We start from the raw sequence: 22410 nt of genomic DNA on the forward strand, positions 1-22410 counted from the left end.
AAAAAAAAGTGAAAAAAAAAAAAAAAAAGGGGGGGGGGGGGGGGTGGGGTGGGGTGGGTAGAAGTACATGGATGGAGTGACAGGGACAAGGTAAGTTCTTCATGGGTGCTAAGTAGGAAAAGGTTAAAAGAAAAGAAAACACCTTACTGTGCTGCAGTAAATCCTTCATGATCTGATGTACAGAGTATTAACATACATATATATATATACACACTCATTCTCTATGTATATTTGTTTTTTTTGTTTTGCTGTGTTTAACTATACATAAGCATTGAGCAAATTGTTCTATAGTTAAGTTGAAAATCATGTGGAGGCAAGGAAGTGTGATCAATTGGATTTACTCTACTGCTTACCTGCTTCAATCCATGAAATGTGTAGTAGGCAAAACTCTCTCCTTCGGTTCCATTATGCTCAGTGTTTACTTCTTTGACCTTGATTAAATCTTCAACATTAACTGCCATGCACTTGAGTATGGAGCACATTGTAGACAATGGTAGGTCCAGAGAAGAAATAGTACAATTTGGTGCCGGAAAAAGTATATATGAAGAATGAAATTAGCTTACAGTGATTTAAAATTATTGCCATGTATCTTCTATTTAAGCTTGCAGAAAAGCTTTGCTGGGGAGATTTTATTGAGGTTAAGTCTTAGTGTTTTCAACTCGTAGTTGTCATCTTCAATATTGCATTGGATTTGGTCTAAGGCAGGCTTCTAAGAGTTTTTGGATGTATTAGTGGAACAGAGATGGATTTCAAGCTTAGGAAAGCTGACACAAAGAACTGCTACAGGATGGAAAAACTAGATTGGATTGTTTCTAAGTATTATTATTACTATGCCTTTGTCGGAGAGACTTCAGCAAAGTGTCAATTGAGCACTTGCAGTCAAACTCTAAGACCCTTCCTAAATTATGTCTTTTTACCAAGGATGAATGGTATATTATTCCATAATTGCAGACACTAAGAAAGTGTGAAACAATGGTGGGTTTTTTAGCAGTTTCTCTTAGAAAAAGCCAAAGTTGCTTGGAATTTCCTCTGTGGCCAATCTAAAGAAAATGTCAAAGTTTACCTGGAATTGCCCCTACGGCCAATCTATGTTTACGAGTTGTATTCGTGGAATTTTAGATGATATTCTGTTCAAGCTTTGTTAGTCTTGCTGTCTCAAAAAATTGAATTCTTCTTTGATCTTTGTTGTTCCCCTTCAGCACAAGGCTACACCTTCTGCATTTCCGAAGTTCAAATTGTGAACTCATACACCCAAGGATAAAACTCAAAAATCTATAATACTTTTTGGATGATACATTCCTTAGCCATGGCATTCCAGCATTGTTTTCAATAATTGCTGTCTCAAAAAATTGAATTCTTCTTTGATCTTTGTTGTTCCCCTTCAGCACAAGGCTACACCTTCTGCATTTCCGAAGTTCAAATTGTGAACTCATACACCCAAGGATAAAACTCAAAAATCTATAATACTTTTTGGATGATACATTCCTTAGCCATGGCATTCCAGCATTGTTTTCAATAATTTCTTTACATAGTCGATAAGTTAGCTGTAACAAATTTATTATACTTTCTCTTCCCTGAGGCTCTCTTCAGCAGTTCTGGTATCTTGTGGTTCTGTTGGCTGATATACTTCCCTCTCTGTGTTTTGAGTGATTGTTTAACTTGATCAAGCTAAACTATTATAGTACAAAGATAGTGGCAGCTGCCACTTGATTCTGATGATAAACGACTTCTAATATCAAAATAGGAAAATATTGGCCAGTGTCAGGACTTGCATTCTTCCATGTATGGGGCCGTCTCGGCTAGTCTTGGTACCTTGTGGTTCTGTTGGCTGATATACATTCCTCTCCATGTTTCCAGTGATGGCCTAAGTTGATTGTGCTAAAACTTGTATAGTGTATGTAATGTGGCAGCTCCAACCTGATTCTTTACATTCTGATGAGACTGATGAATGACTTCTAACATCAGATTCGAAATTTCTTGGCAGTTCTGAGCCTCTCAGTTCTCTGATGATCACATCCTCCCATGTGTGGAACTCATGTGTGAGACCCACTGAAAAGGAGGGGTGTCATATATCAGGACTTCGAGCTCTGAACTTACCAAGAACTACTCATAATAGTATTTGATGTTCCTTTCTCTGGGGAGCTCTGTTCTGCTATATTGTTGCAGCCCTCCTTCACTGTAATAACATTTTTGGATGTTATTATGGTTGATTGAATTTGAATCTTTATTCTTGTAGCTGGTGAGTTTCTAAGTAGAAGCCCAAAATCAAATGATTTTACTGATGAGTTTTATTTCAAGAAGTTGTATACAGTCTTGCTAGTGTTCTATGATACTCTCATCAAATTTTTTCTTTTAGTCCTTTTTATTGCCAGATCCTACAATGTTGTGCCGGCTTTTCCTTTGATGGGACCGGAGAAATGTGTTAAGAGATTACTAAAACGGCAATGCAAAGAAAAGACACTTAAAATTGTACAAAAGATATATTTGTTGTGTTACTATTATTAGGAGAAATTATGAGTTCAAATCTCAAATTTGATAATATCTCAATGAATTATGATGAAAACAACATTTTCATTTATAACTTTTAAAATTTGGGGTGTACTAGGAAGTGAGGGGGCTATAGTGTCATGTTTGTTTTAATTTTTACAGGGTTTAATGTAGTTATGGGATTAATTATATTGTTGCTTTTCGATATTTGATATGATTATATGTGGATTTTTTTTATATAAAAATTATTTAATATCTTTAAAATTAAGAAATAGATCATTTAATTAATTAAAATTTACTGAATTTATTGATATTAGTAAAAAGTTGAATAAAAATTCATATTTATTCTCAATTAATTCGTTACTGATATTATAGATAAAATAATTTTTTTAATAAAGATACTTTCATAAATGTGAAAATTATAACTCCTGAATTACATTAATTTAAATATTTTGAACTGGTAAACAAAAGAAAAGCATTAAAATATTAATCTTTAAACAACTGTTTAGTCAAATAAAATTAGAGAAGAGATTTTTGCCAAAAAAAAAAAAAAAAGAAAACTCAAAGCAAAACGCAGTCAGCAGCACCTTCTCAGTACAACCAACTCTCTCTCTCTCTCTCTCTCTCTTCAGAAGCTTCCAGCAAAGTCAGCTATGGCTCTTCGAGCCCTAGTCACCAGAAGAACCCTAAGGACATCTCCCATAGGCTTCCGTGGACTCCAGACCTTCTCCCTGCCCGATTTGACCTACGATTATGGCTCCCTCGAGCCCGCCATTAGCGGTGAAATCATGCAGCTCCATCACCAGAAGCATCACCAGACTTACATAACTAATTACAATAAGGCCCTCGAGCAGCTCGATGGCGCCATTGCCAAGGGCGACTCCTCCACAGTTGTCAAGCTGCAGAGCGCCATCAAATTTAATGGCGGAGGTTGGGAAGAATCTTTGTCCTTTGTCTTGCAATGTTCATTTTGATTCGATTTTTGTCATGGTGAGGCTTTTTGGGATTGGTATGAGATCTTTTTACGTTTGATTTCGAAAATTATGCTAGGATTCTTTTAGTGGAATGAAATTGGGAGCTCCACATTGGAAATTGAATTATTATATTAAAATTTGAGTTCGTGCTGCCAGATATATTCATGGTGCGTGGCGGATGTTGCAATTTAGAATATTTGACCATTTTTCCCCATTGAGTTTTGGAGAATCTAAACTGATGACACAACATGCCACATTGATAGACTCAAAAAAGTGATTGGAGAAAAAATAGGTGACTTTTGACATGGATCAGAGAATGTTGTGTGCTAATATTATTGGATATGCATTTTCCGAGATGGGTTTTAATTTGTTAGGGACAGGTTGAGTCTTTGTCATGGGCATTGCTGAAATACTGTGTCTGCTCTGCCGGGTTAGACATTTCTCTGGTGAAATTCTATGGTATTTGGTGACATTTTGGTGCTTTCAGCTTTAGCAGTTTGTTTTGGATTGTGATATGAGTTTTCTTTCTGTGATCATCTGGAATTTTATATGGTTGCATTTTCAGTTACTTCTGTGTGGTCTTCTTACCACTCTACTCTTGTGTACAGGACATGTTAATCACTCAATTTTCTGGAAGAATCTTGCGCCTATTCGTGTAAGTTTCTCTTAAGCCCAAACTTTAAAATCATTGTTCTTGGTGATTGTTTTGAAATTGTGAAAGTTTTCTTCAAAAAATTAATGCCTCTTTGCAGGAAGGTGGTGGTGAGCCTCCCAAGGGTTCTTTAGGTTGGGCTATTGACAATCACTTTGGCTCCTTGGATGCACTAATCCAGAAGATGAATGCAGAAGGTGCTGCCTTACAGGGTTCTGGATGGGTGGTGAGTTTTTGATATGTTTGCTACTGTCATTTTGTTGTCTGTAACAAAAAGGATGCTTATCAAGTAGTAGTCTCCTGGTAATTCCATTTATTTTGTTTTCTATATTCCCAGTGGCTTGGTGTGGATAAAGAATTGAAGCATCTGGTGGTTGAGACCACTGCAAATCAGGTAATAATGTGATATTCAATGTCATCGATCATTTGGATTCTGGTTTTGCGGCTCAATATGGAGTTTGATTTACCCCTAGAATATACTGGATTTCAGAACTTAACTGCTTTGAGTCTGGTTTATTCCTTAATATAGTGTTCAATGCATGGTCTAGTACTAAATGCAAAAGCAGGAAGTGTATGTTAAATTTTCATAGTGGAAGCTATTCAACAAGTTGAGGCAGATAATCTCAACTTTTCACTCAAAGGTTGGTAGAGTTCAGAATTTCACTCCTGATGTGTTCCTCATCTATATTATCTGGTTTATATTTTATACCTAAAGGCCATCATTCTAAATTGAATGGTGGACTTTAAAGCATATGAGAATCAGAAGGAAATCAAACTCATTTGCCCAGAAAATGTATGCGACCTTGGCTCTGCCTCTGAATAAGTTAGGTTATGCAGGCTCCCCAAATAAAGATGATTAAAGACTTAAAGTAACAAAGAGAGTATGAGATTTTCCTCAATATGGATGTCATGCATGCACCTTTGAGGGATTTGGGAAATTTTATAATGCATCATCAAGTTTCTAGATGTGTGTAAGAGAATGACGAAGTTTTGTTTGTTCATATTGTATGCTTGAAAAATAAAGATGAATGCTTTTCTGATTAATCGTTTGAATCCATCTTACACATCTCGTAATGCAGGATCCACTGGTTACTAAAGGACCAGGTTTGGTCCCATTGCTTGGTATTGATGTCTGGGAGCATGCATACTACTTGCAGGTATCAATCTACTCATACCTTATCTTTGGCTAAATACATTACCCTAATCTTCTTGAAGAGCAAAATTTCCCTGCTGATCAATAAGGGGAAAGACTATGAGAGGATCATGATGCTGTCACTATTCAATCTAGTTATCATAGTGTCTTTTAACATGTTACTGACATAACTTTTTGTTTCTTGTTGGCAGTACAAAAACGTGAGACCAGACTACCTTAAGAACATATGGAAGGTCATGAACTGGAAATATGCTAGTGATGTTTACGATAAAGAGTGCCCTTGAGTGGACAAATTGATTACATAGGCACAATCGCTTTACTTGCCATGTTAGCTCATCCCTGCATAGTCATGAAACCATTTTTCTTAGTTTACGCTTTACTACTTGTCGTCCCCACTTATGTTCGTTAACCTTTCAGCTAGGCACACCCAGAGTTGGTGCTATGTCTACGTGTTTATTGGACATCACATTTTCCTGTATCTTTATTACGTGCTGCACTTCTCGACTTGATCCATTTGCATTAGATCTGGTTTTAAATGGTTTCTTGTCTGATTATAGAAATCAGACTGGCCAGTTGCAGTAATAGATGCCTGCTTGCTGAATACGAGAAAAGAGTGAGTTTCTTGTTTGGTATAAGCTGTTAGTTCAGTTCAATTCAATTCCTACTCCGCTTCAGTAAAGATGAAATGCTATATGTATTTGTGCATAGCATAGGAGAGGAGCAGTAACTAGTGAAAGAAAACATGACAACTGGGAATTCTGGAATCGAAGAATAATAGTCGGGGAGGGGACTACCTTGTGCAGATGTGGAGTACCTTCTCTAGCCATTCCGTTTTGAGAAATAGGCAAAGTCAATCCTAAATGATGTGTCATTTAGTAGTTTTGGATGATCTTAAATTTCACCCGATTTGGAAAAGAAACCGCAATTCCAAATTTCATATAATTATCATATTGTTAAAAGACAATATGTGCACATACATACCCAAAAAGAATAAAATTATGATGCGAAATTTAATTTTTTTAACTCAATTTATTAAATTAATCAAATCACTCCAAAACAATAATAAACGTTAGCGTATATTACAATTCTGCTCTCCTAAGGTTTTCTATAAGTGTCAATACTTTCTCGTTGTTTAAAAAGTTACTCTTTTGAATCCTCTTGTGACAACTCGTTGTAGGGGTATTTGTTAGGATGTTATAATTTTAGGGGCAATTTTTCAATATCAAGAAAGTACTTGTAATTAAAAAGTATTTTAGAGGAGCTTCTTGTAATTTGTGTATCATCACTAATACCTCTTAAAATTTTAATTACTATAAAAAAAATTATTATTATACTATAGTATCTATAAACATGTTTTACATTCTAAATATTTTCTAAAAATTAATAGGGTTAAATACATTTTGCACCCTAAACTATGCATAAAGTGTATTTACATACCTAAATTATAAAAGTAATAAAATAACCCCTCGTAATATATACTAAATTTTTTATGATGAATGCCCTTACTATTTACACCCTTAAAATATCTCTATTACAATCATTCTTCTAAATATAATTTGAATTATTATAATTTTTTTTTAAAAAATATACACTACTCAAAATCTATAATTTTTATACTAAGCATAAAATCTGTATAAACTCCATAAATTTACAATTCTTCTACTTTTACACAATTGGTAAAAAAATTACATAATTTTTGCATATGTTATTATATACATTGAACTTTTTTTTAAAAATAAATTATCAATACAAATTCAAAATATTACATCTACTATATATACTATGAAATATGTAAATCTATAATATAATTAATATATAATATTCTATATTTTGTTAAGTGATGATATAATATATTTTTATTACGTGGAGATGTAATTGAATAAAAATTTATAAGTTATATAACATACTTTTTCTATAATATTATATGTATTATATATTGACCATATTTACATGTACTTTTTAACATAATTTATTTATTTTGTAAAATATATTTGCATGTATTCAGCTTATAAATACTTTTAGTGTTCCATAATTTATAAAAAAAAGTATAAATTACAAATATTATATTTTAAAATAAAATGTGAGTAAAATTTTTAATTACTAAAAATAGTTTAGGGGATATTTCAATAAAATATATTTTAGAAAATAGAATAAAAGAATATAGAGGTAAGTGAGAAGAGTATTATTGCCTTATCAATACTAAATTATTTTGTTACGGGTGTTTTTTTTTACATTTCATACTTTACGGGTGTAAACAAGATAAAATGCCTAGTTTTGGGGTGCATATTGTATTTAACTCAAATTAATATACACACATGTATATATATATATATATATATATACACAGGGAAAGAAAACAAATACAGAAAGGAAAAAGCAAAAATAGAGATGAGTGATGAGCACTGCAGTAGAGTTCTCTACTCTGCAGATGAATATGCAGACTGCTCTTGTTTTCTTTCTCTATCATCTGAATTACTGCTCCGAAGCTTGGAACCTTTGTAATTCTCAGCCTCACGCATGCTTTGGGTTTTCTTGGAATTACAGTATTGCATTGATTTCGCTCTGACTTTATTCCTTATTCTATGCTTGTATATCGCTATAATAATTTGTTCGTCATTCTGTACAGCTATAAATACAGTTTAGCATCGGAGCTGCACGCAAAACATTTGTTGATATTCCTGAATAGTATAATCAGATTGAGTTTGTAAAGCCCGCCCAAAGATGATTATCAGACTACGAAGCCGTGATGGTTTGGAGAGGGTCGCAATCGACAACCCACTCGCCACCGTGGCCCAACTTAAATCCGAAATTGAAACCCACCTCCGGGTTCCCACCGACGCTCAAATTCTCTCCACAAATCGGAATTTGCTCTTGTCAAAATCCAGGAACGACTTGAGCCGGTTCACCGATATGTCCGACCCGAGTGCCCGGTTGTCCTCCCTCAAGGTTGCTCACGGGTCTGTTGTTTACCTTGCTTATGAAAGCGAACGCACTGTTGCTGGCCCGGCATTCCACCGTGCTGGCTCCTCCGGTAAGAAGATGACAATGGATGACTTGATTGCTAAGCAAATGAGAGTTACGCGGCAGGAGAAAGCGCATTCTGAGCTTGTGTCCTTCGATCGTGATGCAGCAAATGTGTTCCAGCATTATGTGAATGAAAGTTTGGCTTTTGCAGTGAAGCGTGCGGGGTTTATGTATGGGACAGTGTCAGAGAAAGAGAAAGTTGAGGTGGATTTTATCTATGAGCCACCACAAAGGGGGACAGAGGAGAATTTGATGCTTTTAAGGGATCCTGATGAGGAGAAGTTGGTTGAGACTATAGCTTTGGGGTTGGGAATGAGGAGAGTGGGGTTCATATTTACTCAGACGATTAGTCAGAAGAAAAAGGACTACACGATGTCAAATGCAGAGGTTTTGCAGGCTGTGGAGTTGCATACGGAAGGGAATTTGAAAGAATGGGTCACTGCTGTGGTGAAGCTGGAGGTGAATGAGGATGGTGGAGCAGATGTGCATTTTGAGGCCTTTCAGCTGAGTGACATGTGCGTTCGGTTGTTTAAGGAAGGGTGGTTTGAAAGGGAGATCCAAGAAGAAGTTGATCCAAAGCTTTCGAGGATGAAGAAAGACGTGGTGGTTGGGGGAAAAGATACAAGGGATGTGGACAACGATTTCTTCTTGGTTGTAGTGAAGATTTCTGATCACCAGGTTAGTAGGACAAATCTTATATACTTTATGGCTTTTTGTTGTTTGTTTCATTGAGTTTAGTTGATCGAGATTTAACCTTGGCTGGAGTTTTAGTCTTCTATGATTGAATTGGTTTTATGTTGAGGAAATGTCTCTTTGTTTCTCCAAATTTTCTAAGTTAAGATAACTCCTTTTTGTGGTTTGTTGTTTGTACAAGGAGAAAGACATTAACTTGTATAAGGAAAATTTTGAAGAAATTATCAAGGTGAGTGCAACATAGATCACAATGATGCTAAGAATTATACTGGCTGTCCTGCCTTGACTTCATCTACGATACTTGCGCTGAATAATTAACAAGAGTTTTTCATTTCAAGAATGTCTACTCCAAATTTCATGACCACAAGAGCCATCACTTACAGAATTAAGATGGATTTGTTTCAGAGGCTAGGAGTTGTTTCTGCTTTGAAATTTTCATTGGAAGGCAAAGAATACTTAATAAAGCTTCTATTCATGATCCTTTAGCTTTTTATTGTGTATTTATCTACAGGGAACACTTTTACAGAAGTGGGTCACCTGCTTCAAGATTTGCTACACGCAGTTGTGTACTCGTACATAGTCCATGTTATGAGGATTCACTGACGACATTTTGGCTATTAAGTTTTGTAAAGTTATCAGTGGTATTTGGTATTGAAACCCACTAACCGAAGAAATCATTGCTAAAATGAAGAATTTAAGTAAGGGGGATAGGTCCTCACATCACATGTCAACTCTATTTTCTATCCTCCCTGGTCCCATTTAAATTCTTCAAGCAATGATGCCTGGTCAGGATTTCCAAGACTGAGACTCTGTTTATCATTTCTTGTTTTAAGTTTGGTGGCTGTAGGTTGACATTGTATGGTTACATGTATTGCTGATTTATTGCTTACTTCGTGATTTTAGAGTACCTGTATTATCATGTCTTTAGGTTGACATTGTATGGCTACATGTATGGTTACCTCTGTTATCATGTCTTATTTGAAGTTTGATGCCCTCCCTCAACTGTATATTGCTGCTCTAGATGATTAAATCTGCCTCAACATCAGAGTAACTTATTACAAGAAACCAAGTATCAGATAATTGATTCTACATTATATAGTTGCATGTAGTTGTGTTCTGTTCTTTTTGTTTTGGTTTTGTAAGTTTTCCTTTGTTGCATTCTTCCTGTAGGTTATTCTTGGCTTGCATTTTTATTTGTGATTCCGTGGTCAAATAATTTGTGTTTGGTCAACGTTAGTGATGCATGATTGATAAGATGTTTTCCGATCTCTTTTGTGATCTTCTTGTGAGCACGCAGGGCCCGCTTTCATCGACGTTTCCCATTGAGAACAGGAACTCCCCGGTGACAATGAAGGCATTGAAAAATCATCTGGACCGTACAAAGAGACTCCCTTTTGTGAAACGAATTTCTGATTTCCATCTGCTGCTCTTGATCACCAGGTTCTTAGACGTCAATGTTGATGTTCCTGCATTGGCAACCTGCGTACAGATGCAGGCTACTCTGCCTGAAGGATATCAGCTACTAATCGAGTCGCTGGCCACTGCTTCTTGATGTGGGAAAGAATGCTTATTGATCGAGACAGGATGGAACACACTATGCTGAAACTGCACAGGGCAACAGTGTTTCCATAAGACCAGAGACCGTAAGAGAATACATGGGCGTCTGCTCCAGATTTAGCTGTGTTTCAATTAAATCTGCAGAGGGCAACAATGTTTCCATTAAAACCAGTGCTTCCATTGATTTGTAAAGTGACTTCTATATTCTGTATCTAATTCTCCTGCTTTGGTTCTGTCTGATATTCTTGTTTTTAATCTAGGAATCTGCACATAGTTCTCAAGCTCCTCTTTATTAAAGTTTAGGATTAATTAGGAGCTAATATGCTTGCTAACTACAATTTTCTTTAAAATTACGGAATTCTCCCCTTAAAGTTTTAGAATTGCATCCTTTATTCTTAAGAGAAGTAGAATGTCAAAATTTCATCACGTTTCTACATATTATCACATGTTTGAATGGATGAGAGTGATTAATTATTACAGACTTCATGGAAAGATTTTGATAATTACAAAAATATAAGGATATGATGAACTATTCTATTAATTGGGTGTGTAATGTACAACGAAGAAACTCAGAAACCTGTATTACAAAACAAGTATTCATACGGATACTATACCAATATGTGTCCCGATATGTGTTCATATAAACGGATCCAGATCACAGAAAACAGGGAGATAACCATCAATCCGAGTACAAGACTTGTGTGTTGTGGCTCCAAATAGTTGTGTTTATTGCTTTAATTATTAGGTGAAGTTACAAAACCAAAAGCATCTGCTGAACTCCCACAAGCAGAGATAGCAATGAATGATAGTAAAGATACAAATTCTTCTCCTTTAACCTTTTATCCACTCGACATGGATTATCAATCAGCCAAAACAGTGGTACCCAAGATATAAATCCGAAGATGGTGGTCCAACTACCTTGCACGATGAGTCTCTGACAAAGGAGTGAAAATGTACATTTCACAAGCATGACCATCAACTCGAGCACTGAATGAGGCCACGGCTTTTTCTGAGACAATTTTGTGCTGCAATGAGTCGATCAAGAAATGTTAAGGCTTTCGCAAGCAATCCAGTCAGGTTAGTAAGTCACAGATTCAGGAACTCATAGCAGAGGGGCGATTCAAAGAAGAGGTCGAGCTACAATGACTAGCTGTCTGTCTAATTACATGGAGCATCTCTACTCACCTTCCACAAATCTCTAATAGAGACACTGATAGAAGATTCAAGTCCAAGTATACTCCAATTGGCTGTGATAGAGGCAGTTTTTGAACATCGATTCCATAGAATAACGACTAAACGTTGCCCAGAAAGTGGACCAGCCCACACCTGAAGAACAGTCAATCATCGCATAATGCTTATTTTACGCAAAAGTTTTTCTTATCATACGACCAGCTTAACCAGACAGTTCAGAAAATGGACTGCTGACTGTTAAAACTCTGCAACTGAGAAACAAACTGCCAAAGAAATCGAACTTAGCAAGTCGTCATGCTATCTGTTCGCTCGAGTATCTGATGGTTTGGGGCTGTAGCCACAGTATAGAATATATAGATTTTACAAGAATATTCAAGCATGGGGAAGAAAAGGAACAGAAGGACCAAGAGTCGCATACTTGATAACAATTGTCAGACCCATAGGCATAAACTTTTCTCCCTTGAACCCCAAGCGGATCTGCAAGCAGATAAAAGTCACTCGCCCATGCAAGTAAAAGAAATTTGCAAAGATGATATCTCAAGTGACATAAATGGAGATGCAAGGGTATAAGTATGAAGAAATAAGATCCATCTACATAAAGTTTATTGTGTGACTCATCCATATAGAGAGCGGACCAGCAGACTAAGCATCTTTACCTTGGTTTACAGAGATAACCTCCGCATTACTAAGAATTTCAAGTGTCTCTTTAGTCATGTTTCTTACATCACAACCAATTAAAAGTGGAGCCTGCAAAATAAAGCAAAGATTTAGTTTGTGAAAGACTGGAAAAGACAACATTTCTTTCAATCTTGACGGCCACGAGATGGAAACAAATAACACCCAGTACAAGAATATATGATGAGTGGAAAGATTATTCTCAGGCTCAACAGAATCGTGTGATTATGCTGGTAGTAATCAGCCACATGGGGAGTTTTGTGGAGTTCTTGATTCAGCTTGGGTATTTTTGGATTTTGAGAAAATTTTGCTGGAAAAGGTTATTAGAAGTAGAACTGTCTTGGTTAAGGTTTAATTATCTTCCTTCATGGTTTACATTGAAGACTAAGTTTCTTCAGAGAAAACCTTTCTCTATTCAAGAAAGGATAGCTAATTGACTTCTGATCAGATTCTAGTAACAAATTATTAAATGCAGATTTGCTTTCTCCACATTGTGATTTCTAGCAATAACTATTTCTTTGCTCTTTGTTTACTTCATTACTGTAAACTGAGCATATTTTCCTTTGATTTTCTCTGCTGCTACTAGTCATCAAACTCTGATCCGACCTGTTTTTTAATCACCAAAGAACTGCAGCAATTAGACAAATGTTCCCAATATGAGAAGACCACATTTTTCTGCTGGTAGAGTGACAATCGGAAAGAAAAAGATGCATGCAAAGCTTAGATTTGCCATGATCTCAGACTAACAGCTGCAAAAACAATATAAGACAGCTTGTGCCTTATGGACTTAAAAAACAGTGCTAAACAGAAATTTATTGTCGCAGAGAGCACCTTCATCAAAGCCCAAATGCTGAAATGTGCTCGGTACTCCTGGTATGTCATGCCACCATTTCCAACTTCCAACATATCCGGGTCTGCCAAAAGCATGAAAAAAAATCATAAAAGAAGGTAGAAAAAGAATCCATACATTGAGTTGCAGTCACATCTTCATCCAATCTATAGAAGAAAGATTGTTATTCCCACCATTCCATCCACCAGGCCCAGCATAGGCTGCCCACTTGTCGTTGAGATCAGCTATTGTTGTCATGCTAAATCAAAAAGGAAACAGAAGCTACATTAATACAGAATTTAACAAAAACAATTTAGTCATTTGGTAAATGCAGCTTATCCATAAAGAATACTAAAGTTGGAAACATCAACCAAAATTGCCCCCCTACAGATCATTCAGGGCTTTCCCTCATTTTGTCTGTGTTTTCTGTTCTCTGTGTTCTGTTTAACTCGTTCACAAGACACAAGGTATTAATATAGAGAAATATGTTTAATGTAAAGGGTAATACATTAGTATAACGGCAAGCAGCTTCACCTGATTTTGACTATAGTTTTTCATCATCATTATTGAATTTGGGTCTCACATTAGATGTAATGGACCTATCATTCAGGTGGTCTATGCTGTAATGGACATTCCAGAGAATTGTTGTTATCAGTTGGTTCTGAAGGGCTATTATTTGCAACAACTTTTTTTAGGGTATGCAGAAAAGTCAGTTGCACACACATTGGAAAACAATATTTTGACCCTAGCAAGCTGCAACTTTAAGAGTTTAGATACAGAGAACAAACCTTGCCCATGAATCATTAATGTCATCTGTTGTCCTCCAACTGTTTCCAACTTTGCCCGCCCATAAGGCCGGGTCATTCACACCCCTGCAAAAAGTTAAACAAAATTTAAAAAAAAAAAAAAAAAAAAATCAGTTCTGGAGTCTGATTTAAGATTAAGATACTATAATAGGAATCATGGGAAGAATACAAGGTCTGAAATAAAAAATATACAAATATCGTCAATGACAGAGGTTACCATTCACAAAGTGAATAGAATATTGTACGTCCAGTAGCATTCAAGGCGTCCCGCATTGGAGGATACCTGGCAATCATGGATTCACAATTGGACCAAGATATAGATGCCAAAATATGAAGTTAAATACACACTTACCTTTCCTCTGGTTCAATGCCCAGATTGAAGCAATTGTCATACTTCAAATAATCAACCCCCTAGATTATTAGATATAGTTTAGATATGTGAAGCTATTAAACAAAGAAAACAGAGAAGAAAAGACAACAGCATTAAATTTATGAACATCGAGATCATTCAAATTTTTTTAACTAGTCAAAAATTCCACTCATAGAACTTGGGTGAAGTGAACCAGATACTTTTGGGAAGACTACCAGTTATTTAAGAACTGAACTACATGGTAAAGAAAGTGAAAAGAAAGATAAAAGACATTCCCAACATCAAACTGTGAGACTAAAAAGAAAATTGCTAAAGAATGAATCTAAACTCACCCAAGATGCAAAGAGTTTAGCATCATCAGATTCATGGAAAAGTGACCCAGGTCGAACTTGACATGTGAAAGCCCTGTAGAAAATTCAGTTAATGCATTGGTAAGGCAAAGAAATGTTTCAGCTAACAGGAAAAAAGTGTAAATCTATGTTCAATTTCAGCATCCAGCCAGATTTTAGTGATTCATCCTACCCTGCATCTGAGTAAATACCCAGCTTCAGGCCCTTCGCATGCACATAATCAGCCAGAGACTTAATTCCCGATGGAAAAGTTTTTGCATCAGGAACTAGTTGACCCTGAACAATTATCCAGGTTTTAGTATGAAAAAGGGGAGGGGGGGAGAGAGAATAAAGCAAAATTCAAATCTTTCAACATATATCAGTTCTGGTTTGTTGGAGGGTGAGCGAATTGTTTCTAGGTGGTGCTCAACAGAACTGCTTTACACTAGTCATCTTTCAACATTTTCTTACAAGGATGGGGAAGAAGGAACCATCCACTGAACTAGAACTATAGCTTTCAGAATAAATAAAGCTTTCTTGCTGGAAACAAGATTTATTGTACATCTTATATGAACAAGACATAAAAAGCACTATAACAAATAGATGATCGCTTAGACACTTATTTACCTTTGAATCCCGAAAAAATTCAGACCAGCAATCATCTGCATTTTATGATACTAAATGAGAACACCAAAGCTATGAAGGAAACGAAATTAGGGAAACATGTAATCGTTACCTATGTTGACATAGTTATAGCCTAACTTGGCCAAGCCGGTAGAAATAAGTGCATCAGCTGTCAAAAAACAAAAAAGGAGATTAGCGTATTTCTGCAGAAGTACCGAAGAATCAGCTTTCAAGAGCAAACAATATCAAAAAGATAGATTTTGCTTCTCAAAACCCATTGTCAACAGCATTCACCTTGTGATGTTCGTTCATAATAATACGAAACTCAAGATAATGAATATAACTTATCACTATTTCAAAAGGTCCCAATTTTGACAAAGACTAGAATATAAATGAATTGTGGTGCACAAATTCCAAATTGAGCACATTAATTTGCAAGAAAGCAAAAGGAGTACCTGTTTCCTTGATAACTGTTTCATTGATATTACAGGCAAAAAAATTCCAGCTATTCCATCTGTCCGACAAGACAATCAAACGAGTGATTCATAAGTGAATAGTGTAGCATCTGGGGTTCCAAGAACAAGATTATCTAAACTCCAGCTAGTTTAATGATGCCCGGAAATCTAATTTGAATCTAACAATGTACCAAATCAAGACATCCAATCCCAAGCAACCAAAAAGTCCCTTCCTGTCAGCACGTGTACTCTTTTGACCCAAAGCAAACCCACCCACCTACTCTCGAAAAAGATGTACAAGTTGTACATAAAATCAAAAAATAGCCAGAATCAAGAACACCGGTAGAAACCCCCTAAATCTCCTTACTTCACAAACCAATAAAAAATTCAGACATCAGTGATGGGCTCTTCTTGGCCATGATCTCTCAATGTAGAACAGATCCACAAACAAAGAAGAGAAAAGAAAAGGTTAATAACATGAACATCAACAGCACATTATATATATATATATATATAGAGAGAGAGAGAGAGAGGGAGAGAGGGAGAGGTTGTTGGTACCCCATCTGAGGAGTCGTAGCCAACCCATTGCTCAGCTGCAAAATCCCATACTTGGAAGTATCAAAAACATTGGAAAGGGGTTTTTGTTCAGCATTCAGGTAAGGATGCAAAGGCAGCACTCTAGCAGCGACTGCCGCTGAAAAGACATAAACATATAGAATAGCAACTGATGTAAGGATACATCCCATGGCAGAAGCAGAAGGAACTCCTCTCCGTGGCCTCCGATTACAGACAATAACTAAGTAAAAATTGGGTGATGAAGATAGAAGAAGAAGAAGAAGAAGAAGAAGCAAAGACTAACAAGAAACCATCATGCACTGCATGTCAGAGAGTAATGGAGAAGCGGACTTAGTTTTATCTACACTGTGCATAACAAATGTATCTCATTGGACATTGCCTGTGATTTTGTCGGCGATTTGGTGTCTATTTTTCAATTCTTGATGTTTCTTTTTTTTTAAAAAAAACAAACAAACAAATCCGACTGTGGATATTTTTGGGGATATTTTTCTTTCTTTTTCTTGGGGGGGTGGGTTAAGGAGGATACTGTTTAATCTTTGAATGATAGTATGTTCCGGAATAATCCATTTGGCTACCTGTGTATTTAAAAACAATTAGTTTAATTGTGTTTACTATACTGTCGTTAGGGGTAAAATGAGGATCCTAAATAGAGGGATGTCAAATCATAATTAGAATTTTTTTTTTTATAATTATACAACTCCAAACTACCACCATTTTAAAATCGACATATGATGATATGTATAAATCTACGACTTTTTAAATTAAAAATTTTACTCGCTATATATTTTTTATATTTCATCTCCCACATAAATGTTTATATGAAAAAATTTGTATAAAATAATTTTTAAATTATATTAAGTATATAATTATAAATTGTTTTTATTTTATATAATATAAATTTATTTTAAAAAAAAAAAACTTAACCCCCACCTATCCCCACATTCCCCCCAACCCCCAGAGAGAGCAATTGCATCGCCCAAAATTTGGGAGCCGTCGTCGTTGCTTAGCGCACAATTGGGTGATGATAGTAGTCTTAGATCAATACAACTTCGTGCGACCGTCGTCGTCCAATTGTGCTTGGAGGCGATAGCAATCGCCCCTCTCTAAGTCGGCAATAAAGGGGGCTAGATTGGGGGTAAGCGACGACAAGGGCGAGGGTGGAGGGAGGACTTGAGTTGGGGGATTAGTTTTTTATTAATTTTAATTATATAAAATAATAATTTTACGTTTTACAATTTATAATTATCTATAAAATAATCATTTATTTATATTTTTTAGGGTTAAGTACACTTTGAACTCCTAAATTATGCATGAAGTGCATTTACACCCTTAAACTACAAAACGGAATAAAAAATAGCCCATCAAGATATACATTAATTTTTTTATGACAAAAATGAGTTTATTATTTACACGCCTAAAATAATTCCGTTACAATCTTTCTCCTAAATATAATCTGAATTATTATAATTTTTTTATTTAAAATAAGCACTAGCCAAATTTTATGATTTTTATACTGAGTATAGAATCTGTATAAACTCCATAAATTTATAATTCTTATAATTTTTTTTGTATAATTGGTTAAAAATTTACATAACTTTTGCTTGTGATGTTTATATATTAAATTTTTTTGAAAAGAAAATTACCAGCACAAATTTAAAATATTACATTGAACATATATATATTGTAAAACATACAAATCCATAATATAATGTTCTATATTTTTAAGTAATGATATGATATATTTTTATTATGTGGATGTGTAATGGAAAAAAAAAATAAAAGTTATATAACATACTTTTTCTATAATATTATATGCATTATGTATTGACATGTATTTATGTGTATTTTTTAACATAATTTATTTACTTTATAAAATATATTTGGATATATTAAGCTTGTAACTAATTTTTGTGTTCCATAATTTATAAAAACTTATAAATTATAAATATTATTCTTAAAACAAAATGTGACTAAAATTTTAAATCACTGAAAATAGTTGGGGGATATTTGAATAAAACATATTTGATGAAGTAAAATAAAATGTATAAAGATAAATGAGAAGGGCATTTTTGTTCTATCAACATTAAATTATTTTGTCATGGATGTTTTTGTTACCTTTCATACATTAAGGGTATAAATGAGACAAAATGCATAGTTCAGGATGCAAATATATTATGTCGATAATATATTTAAATTAATTTTCTTTTCTTTTCTTTTTTCTTTTTTGAAATTAATGCATGGGTATATATTTTATTATAATTTATAATTTATTTTTAAGTATATAAGATTATTTATTATATACGTCAACCACATCATGCCACCATGACTAGTATATAATACACATTCAGAGTTTTCTTAGGCAATTTATCAATATATTGGTTAAATTGAAGTTAATACAACCCTGGAATGTGAATTTTGGATTGAATATCTTTTATTCGAATTATTTTCTATATTCTATATTATGTAATATATAACTATTATGTGTAATTTTTTTTAAATAAAATAAATAACGTATTTTTTTTGTACATATAATATGTATATATGAAATGTAATAAAGGGCTTGGGCTCATAATCCAAAGCCACAAGAGGCCCACACGTCAGCCCATCTTCAGATTGTTGGATCAAAATTGTAGCATACGTGATGTTATCCATGATTGTTGGATCAAAATTGTAGCATACGTGATGTTATCCATTAAGTTAAGACAGAGCAGTCGGAGCCCCGAAATCCCCCACCCTCCAAAACTCGGGTCATCATGCCCCATTATCTTATTTCCTCCGAAAATAAAACAAAAAATTGCACTAACCCACACAACTATTGCACATGCTTCCATTTGTCCTCCTCTCTTCTTCAATTAATGCTTGATTTTTTTTAAGAGAATTGTTAATATAAAATATTATTATACATTAATTATTGTAGTTTCAAAAGTCATATTCTACAATGAAATTAAGGAGTATGTTAGCAATAAATGCGAGGGGTGTAAAATCAATTCTTCCCTTATCTACCATTAATTTGTGCGCATAATTTATCTGCAATGGCTAACATAATAAATACAGAATAATTCAAATCGTTCGATCTTGATCTCTTATCTTTTTGTATGAAAAGAATTTACCTTATATTTGGATTTGTGTTTTGGGTGTTTTGTTGAATGTTTTGTTTTGTGTTTTGGAGATAGAAGGAGAAAAATAGAGATAAGTAAGTGTGTGTTGAAAATAGATGGTATATTTCAATTTGTGTTTTGAAATAATTTAAAATATTTTAAAATAAGTGGTGTAGGTTTGATGTTGGGATTTTGGAGACAAAAATCACTGTTTATTGTCAAATCATGTCCCTTTTATATTATTAAATGTATATATATTATATATAGAAAATTAAAAAATAAAAAAATACACAGATAAGGTGTAAAAACACAAAAACAAACATTGAGTGTGTTTTATCTTATTTTTAAAAAATGCGGAAACATAAATCAAACATTACCTTAGCTTTCTTTTTTAACAGTCTTTTGATTGACTTTCTTATCTCCGTTACTATAATTAGAATTCACAATAGAAAAAAGCAAAAAAGGACGGCTAATAAAGAGTTGATTGTGCTTTGCATTTAAGTTGGCAATGCTGCCGTCATTACATTTATTTTTGGTACGAGAGGTCAAATAATTATATTCTATGTGTATAGTAATTTTATTACCCATTATTATAACATACTTATTTAATTTTAGTTAATCGATTACATTTACATAATTAATAGAGTGTCGTTATTTAAGGTGGAGACTATGAGTTTATACAAAATTTTCAATTTTTGAACTTTAACGAACATTCCGAAACAAATTTTTGTACAATTTATTTTCACCACAAAAAATAAGCTTGTGAGAAGTAGGGGTTGAAGGGTGTCATTATGGCATGGATGGGGGAAGTTATTTCACCCAACAAAATTATTTATGGCATTTATTTCTTGGTTGAGGAATGGCCCACCCATAATTAAGTACCACCCCATCACAATCATTATTCCTTTCGATGTCATTATGCCAAAAGCTGCTTGACAGCGATTCGGCGGATTGTTCGGTTTGAATGACCTAATAGAGAGTGGTCACGGGACGTTAAGTGGGTTGCAAGGAAATAAAGAGGAAAACATATGATTAACTTGGCTTATCGTACACTTCTGCCTACTTGCATTTACCACATTTGAAGGGAACGAAATTTGAGACGCTTTAAGCATACAGAGCGACCACCGAATATAATAGCCACCATTATTGTGGAATATATTAGACAGAGGATTATCAGTGTTAATTTATCTCGTTCTGTTAGTTCATATGTGTTATATAGATGATAGCGTATCCCTTGGCCTGTCGAGGGAGAAACAACACTGTTGTATTGTACGATCTTGTTTTATTAACGACTCATAAATCAGATTTGTTTTATTTTTTATCGTATTCGTTAATGGATTAGCACTTTTAATTTCATAACCTATAAAAATTAATATTTTCAGTCTTCATATACTTTTTCGTTTATAATTTAACGGCGTAGGTCATGTGCCCAACACGTGGTCGTTAAGTATTTTTGGTTGCAGATAAAATCGACATATTTTTCAGCTTGGGACCACTTTTGTTGGGGAAATATAACTATATTTAAGTGGAAAAAATAAATATTGAAGAAAACTAAGGCAAAAAAGCGAGATTTTTCTTTTCTATTATAAAAATTGAATCATGCCCTTCCCTATATTTCTGTAAATTGAAGCAAAGTACAAGCAATACCCATAATCATATTTTTCACAAATGAATCAAATACGCCAAGTGGAGCATTCATATGCTACTACGGAAAGTATAACCAATTCTTCCTACAGCCAAAAATACTTAACGATCATGTCCAGGGCAGGTGGCCTACACCATTAACTTGTAGAGGAAAAAATTGATGATGATCAAAAGTGTTAATTTTTATAAATTACGAGACTAAAAATGTTAAACTTGCAATGAACCAGACCAAAAGTAAAATAGGTTTAACTTATGCAACAAAAAATGATATTTTCCCTTCATCATTCAACCCAAAAATCCCATTTTACACCAATACCAGTTTTCTCCCTTGAAACATCAATAAGAGTTAATATCATAATTAATTAGGATAATTACGCCATACTTGATTGAAGATTCGGTTGAATTATACATAAATATCTTATAATTTGAAAAATTATATTTAGTATATTTGATGTTTGTTTTCGTCTAACAAATATATTCATTCATTAGTAGAAATTCATTAAATTTTGTTTATATTGCAAAATTATTGAATGACAATTTATATTCACTAACATTGATTTATTGCAAGTCAAAATATTTTTTTTACCAAATCGTACTTATACATATCCACACACTAATGCATGTGAGAAGGTATATCTTTACCCTCACAATATTCATTTGATTAAAAAAAAAATTTTTTATGACATGCAATAAGTCAGTAATAAGACAGTTGGGGTAAATTCAAATTTTTTTGGCTAATTTAAATAAATTAGGTGAATTTTAATTGATGAAAGAATTTACCTACTAAACGAAAACAAATATTAGAGATATTGAATGTAATTTTTTAAATTATAAAAAATTTAAAAATTAATTATACGAAATATTACAAGAGACGTTGTAATTATTCCTAATTAATTTACGTAAAATTTTATATAGTTGAAATTTTAAGTGTGGATGTGGTGCTTACATCAAAATAAAATAAAAAAACTAAAATACAACAAATAAATAATAAACTATTATCAGAATGAATATATACACACACTTCATTATTTGAATAAGAATGCCTCGTCGGAAAAAGCAGCGTTATAGTAAAGCATTCAGCAAGCTTAAAAAAGGGAATTTCAAGAATCCTACTCATCATCAGACATTGATATCAGAAACAAAGTCCACAAAATTGCTCAATGGACCTAAAACGCGAAATGTGAAACTGGGTTAACGATGAATCCGTGACCGCATAGGAGATAACGAAAAAGAAAAAGGAAAAAGGAGTGCTTGAAATGACTGAGAGTAATGT

General features: G+C 34.1%; 4 protein-coding genes across 5 annotated transcripts in view; 2 read left to right on the forward strand and 2 right to left on the reverse strand.

The window, feature by feature from the left end:
* LOC105166987 (protein DETOXIFICATION 53-like) overlaps window positions 1-568 on the reverse strand; it is a 3500-nt gene extending 2932 nt beyond the window's left edge. Inside the window, exon 1 of the mRNA XM_020695335.1 lies at window positions 354-568. Coding sequence (XP_020550994.1) covers window positions 354-482 — 129 coding nt within the window. The 5' untranslated portion in view covers window positions 483-568. The remainder of the gene's footprint in view (window positions 1-353) is intronic.
* On the forward strand, window positions 3122-5667 carry LOC105166989 (superoxide dismutase [Mn], mitochondrial). The gene is given in 6 exon segments (NM_001319689.1): window positions 3122-3417; window positions 4070-4116; window positions 4214-4339; window positions 4451-4507; window positions 5193-5270; window positions 5458-5667. Coding segments are annotated over 6 exon segments (678 nt in total). The 5' UTR covers window positions 3122-3140; the 3' UTR covers window positions 5551-5667.
* Window positions 7615-10795, forward strand: LOC105166990 (NPL4-like protein 1). 2 transcript variants are annotated; one of them, XM_011086533.2, is made up of 3 exons: window positions 7615-7764; window positions 7893-8968; window positions 10281-10795. In XM_011086533.2, the coding sequence occupies exons 2-3, from the start codon at window positions 7988-7990 to the stop codon at window positions 10533-10535; spliced, it is 1236 nt and encodes a 411-aa protein (XP_011084835.1). In that variant the 5' UTR covers window positions 7615-7764; window positions 7893-7987; the 3' UTR covers window positions 10536-10795. The 2 variants fall into 2 exon arrangements, with proteins under 2 accessions (XP_011084835.1, XP_011084837.1); XM_011086535.2 differs by having other exon boundaries at window positions 7623-7809.
* On the reverse strand, window positions 11107-16783 carry LOC105166991 (alpha-galactosidase 3-like). The gene is made up of 15 exons (XM_011086536.2): window positions 16378-16783; window positions 15820-15878; window positions 15477-15533; window positions 15368-15402; window positions 14934-15037; window positions 14744-14816; window positions 14394-14452; window positions 14259-14324; window positions 14024-14107; window positions 13430-13494; window positions 13238-13320; window positions 12388-12478; window positions 12150-12208; window positions 11726-11866; window positions 11107-11565 (listed from the first exon to the last, which is right to left on the reverse strand). Exons 1-15 carry the CDS (start codon window positions 16563-16565, stop codon window positions 11455-11457), a joined length of 1275 nt encoding a protein of 424 aa, XP_011084838.1. The 5' UTR covers window positions 16566-16783; the 3' UTR covers window positions 11107-11454.

The sequence above is a fragment of the Sesamum indicum genome, linkage group LG7 (assembly GCF_000512975.1).
Source record: "Sesamum indicum cultivar Zhongzhi No. 13 linkage group LG7, S_indicum_v1.0, whole genome shotgun sequence".
Taxonomy (NCBI): domain Eukaryota; kingdom Viridiplantae; phylum Streptophyta; class Magnoliopsida; order Lamiales; family Pedaliaceae; genus Sesamum; species Sesamum indicum.

Bases quoted from the DNA above. Each gene is read 5' to 3' on its own strand.
- LOC105166990 (XM_011086533.2), top strand. From the start codon at position 7,988: ATGATTATCAGACTACGAAGCCGTGATGGTTTGGAGAGGGTCGCAATC. The intron at 8,969-10,280 runs GTTAGTAGGACA...GTGAGCACGCAG, and splicing joins TGAAGATTTCTGATCACCAG to GGCCCGCTTTCATCGACGTT.
- LOC105166991 (XM_011086536.2), bottom strand. From the start codon at position 16,565: ATGGGATGTATCCTTACATCAGTTGCTATTCTATATGTTTATGTCTTT. The intron at 15,038-15,367 runs GTAAATAAGTGT...ATAATTGTTCAG, and splicing joins AATTTTTTCGGGATTCAAAG to GGTCAACTAGTTCCTGATGC. The intron at 14,817-14,933 runs GTAGGATGAATC...AATTTTCTACAG, and splicing joins GGTATTTACTCAGATGCAGG to GGCTTTCACATGTCAAGTTC.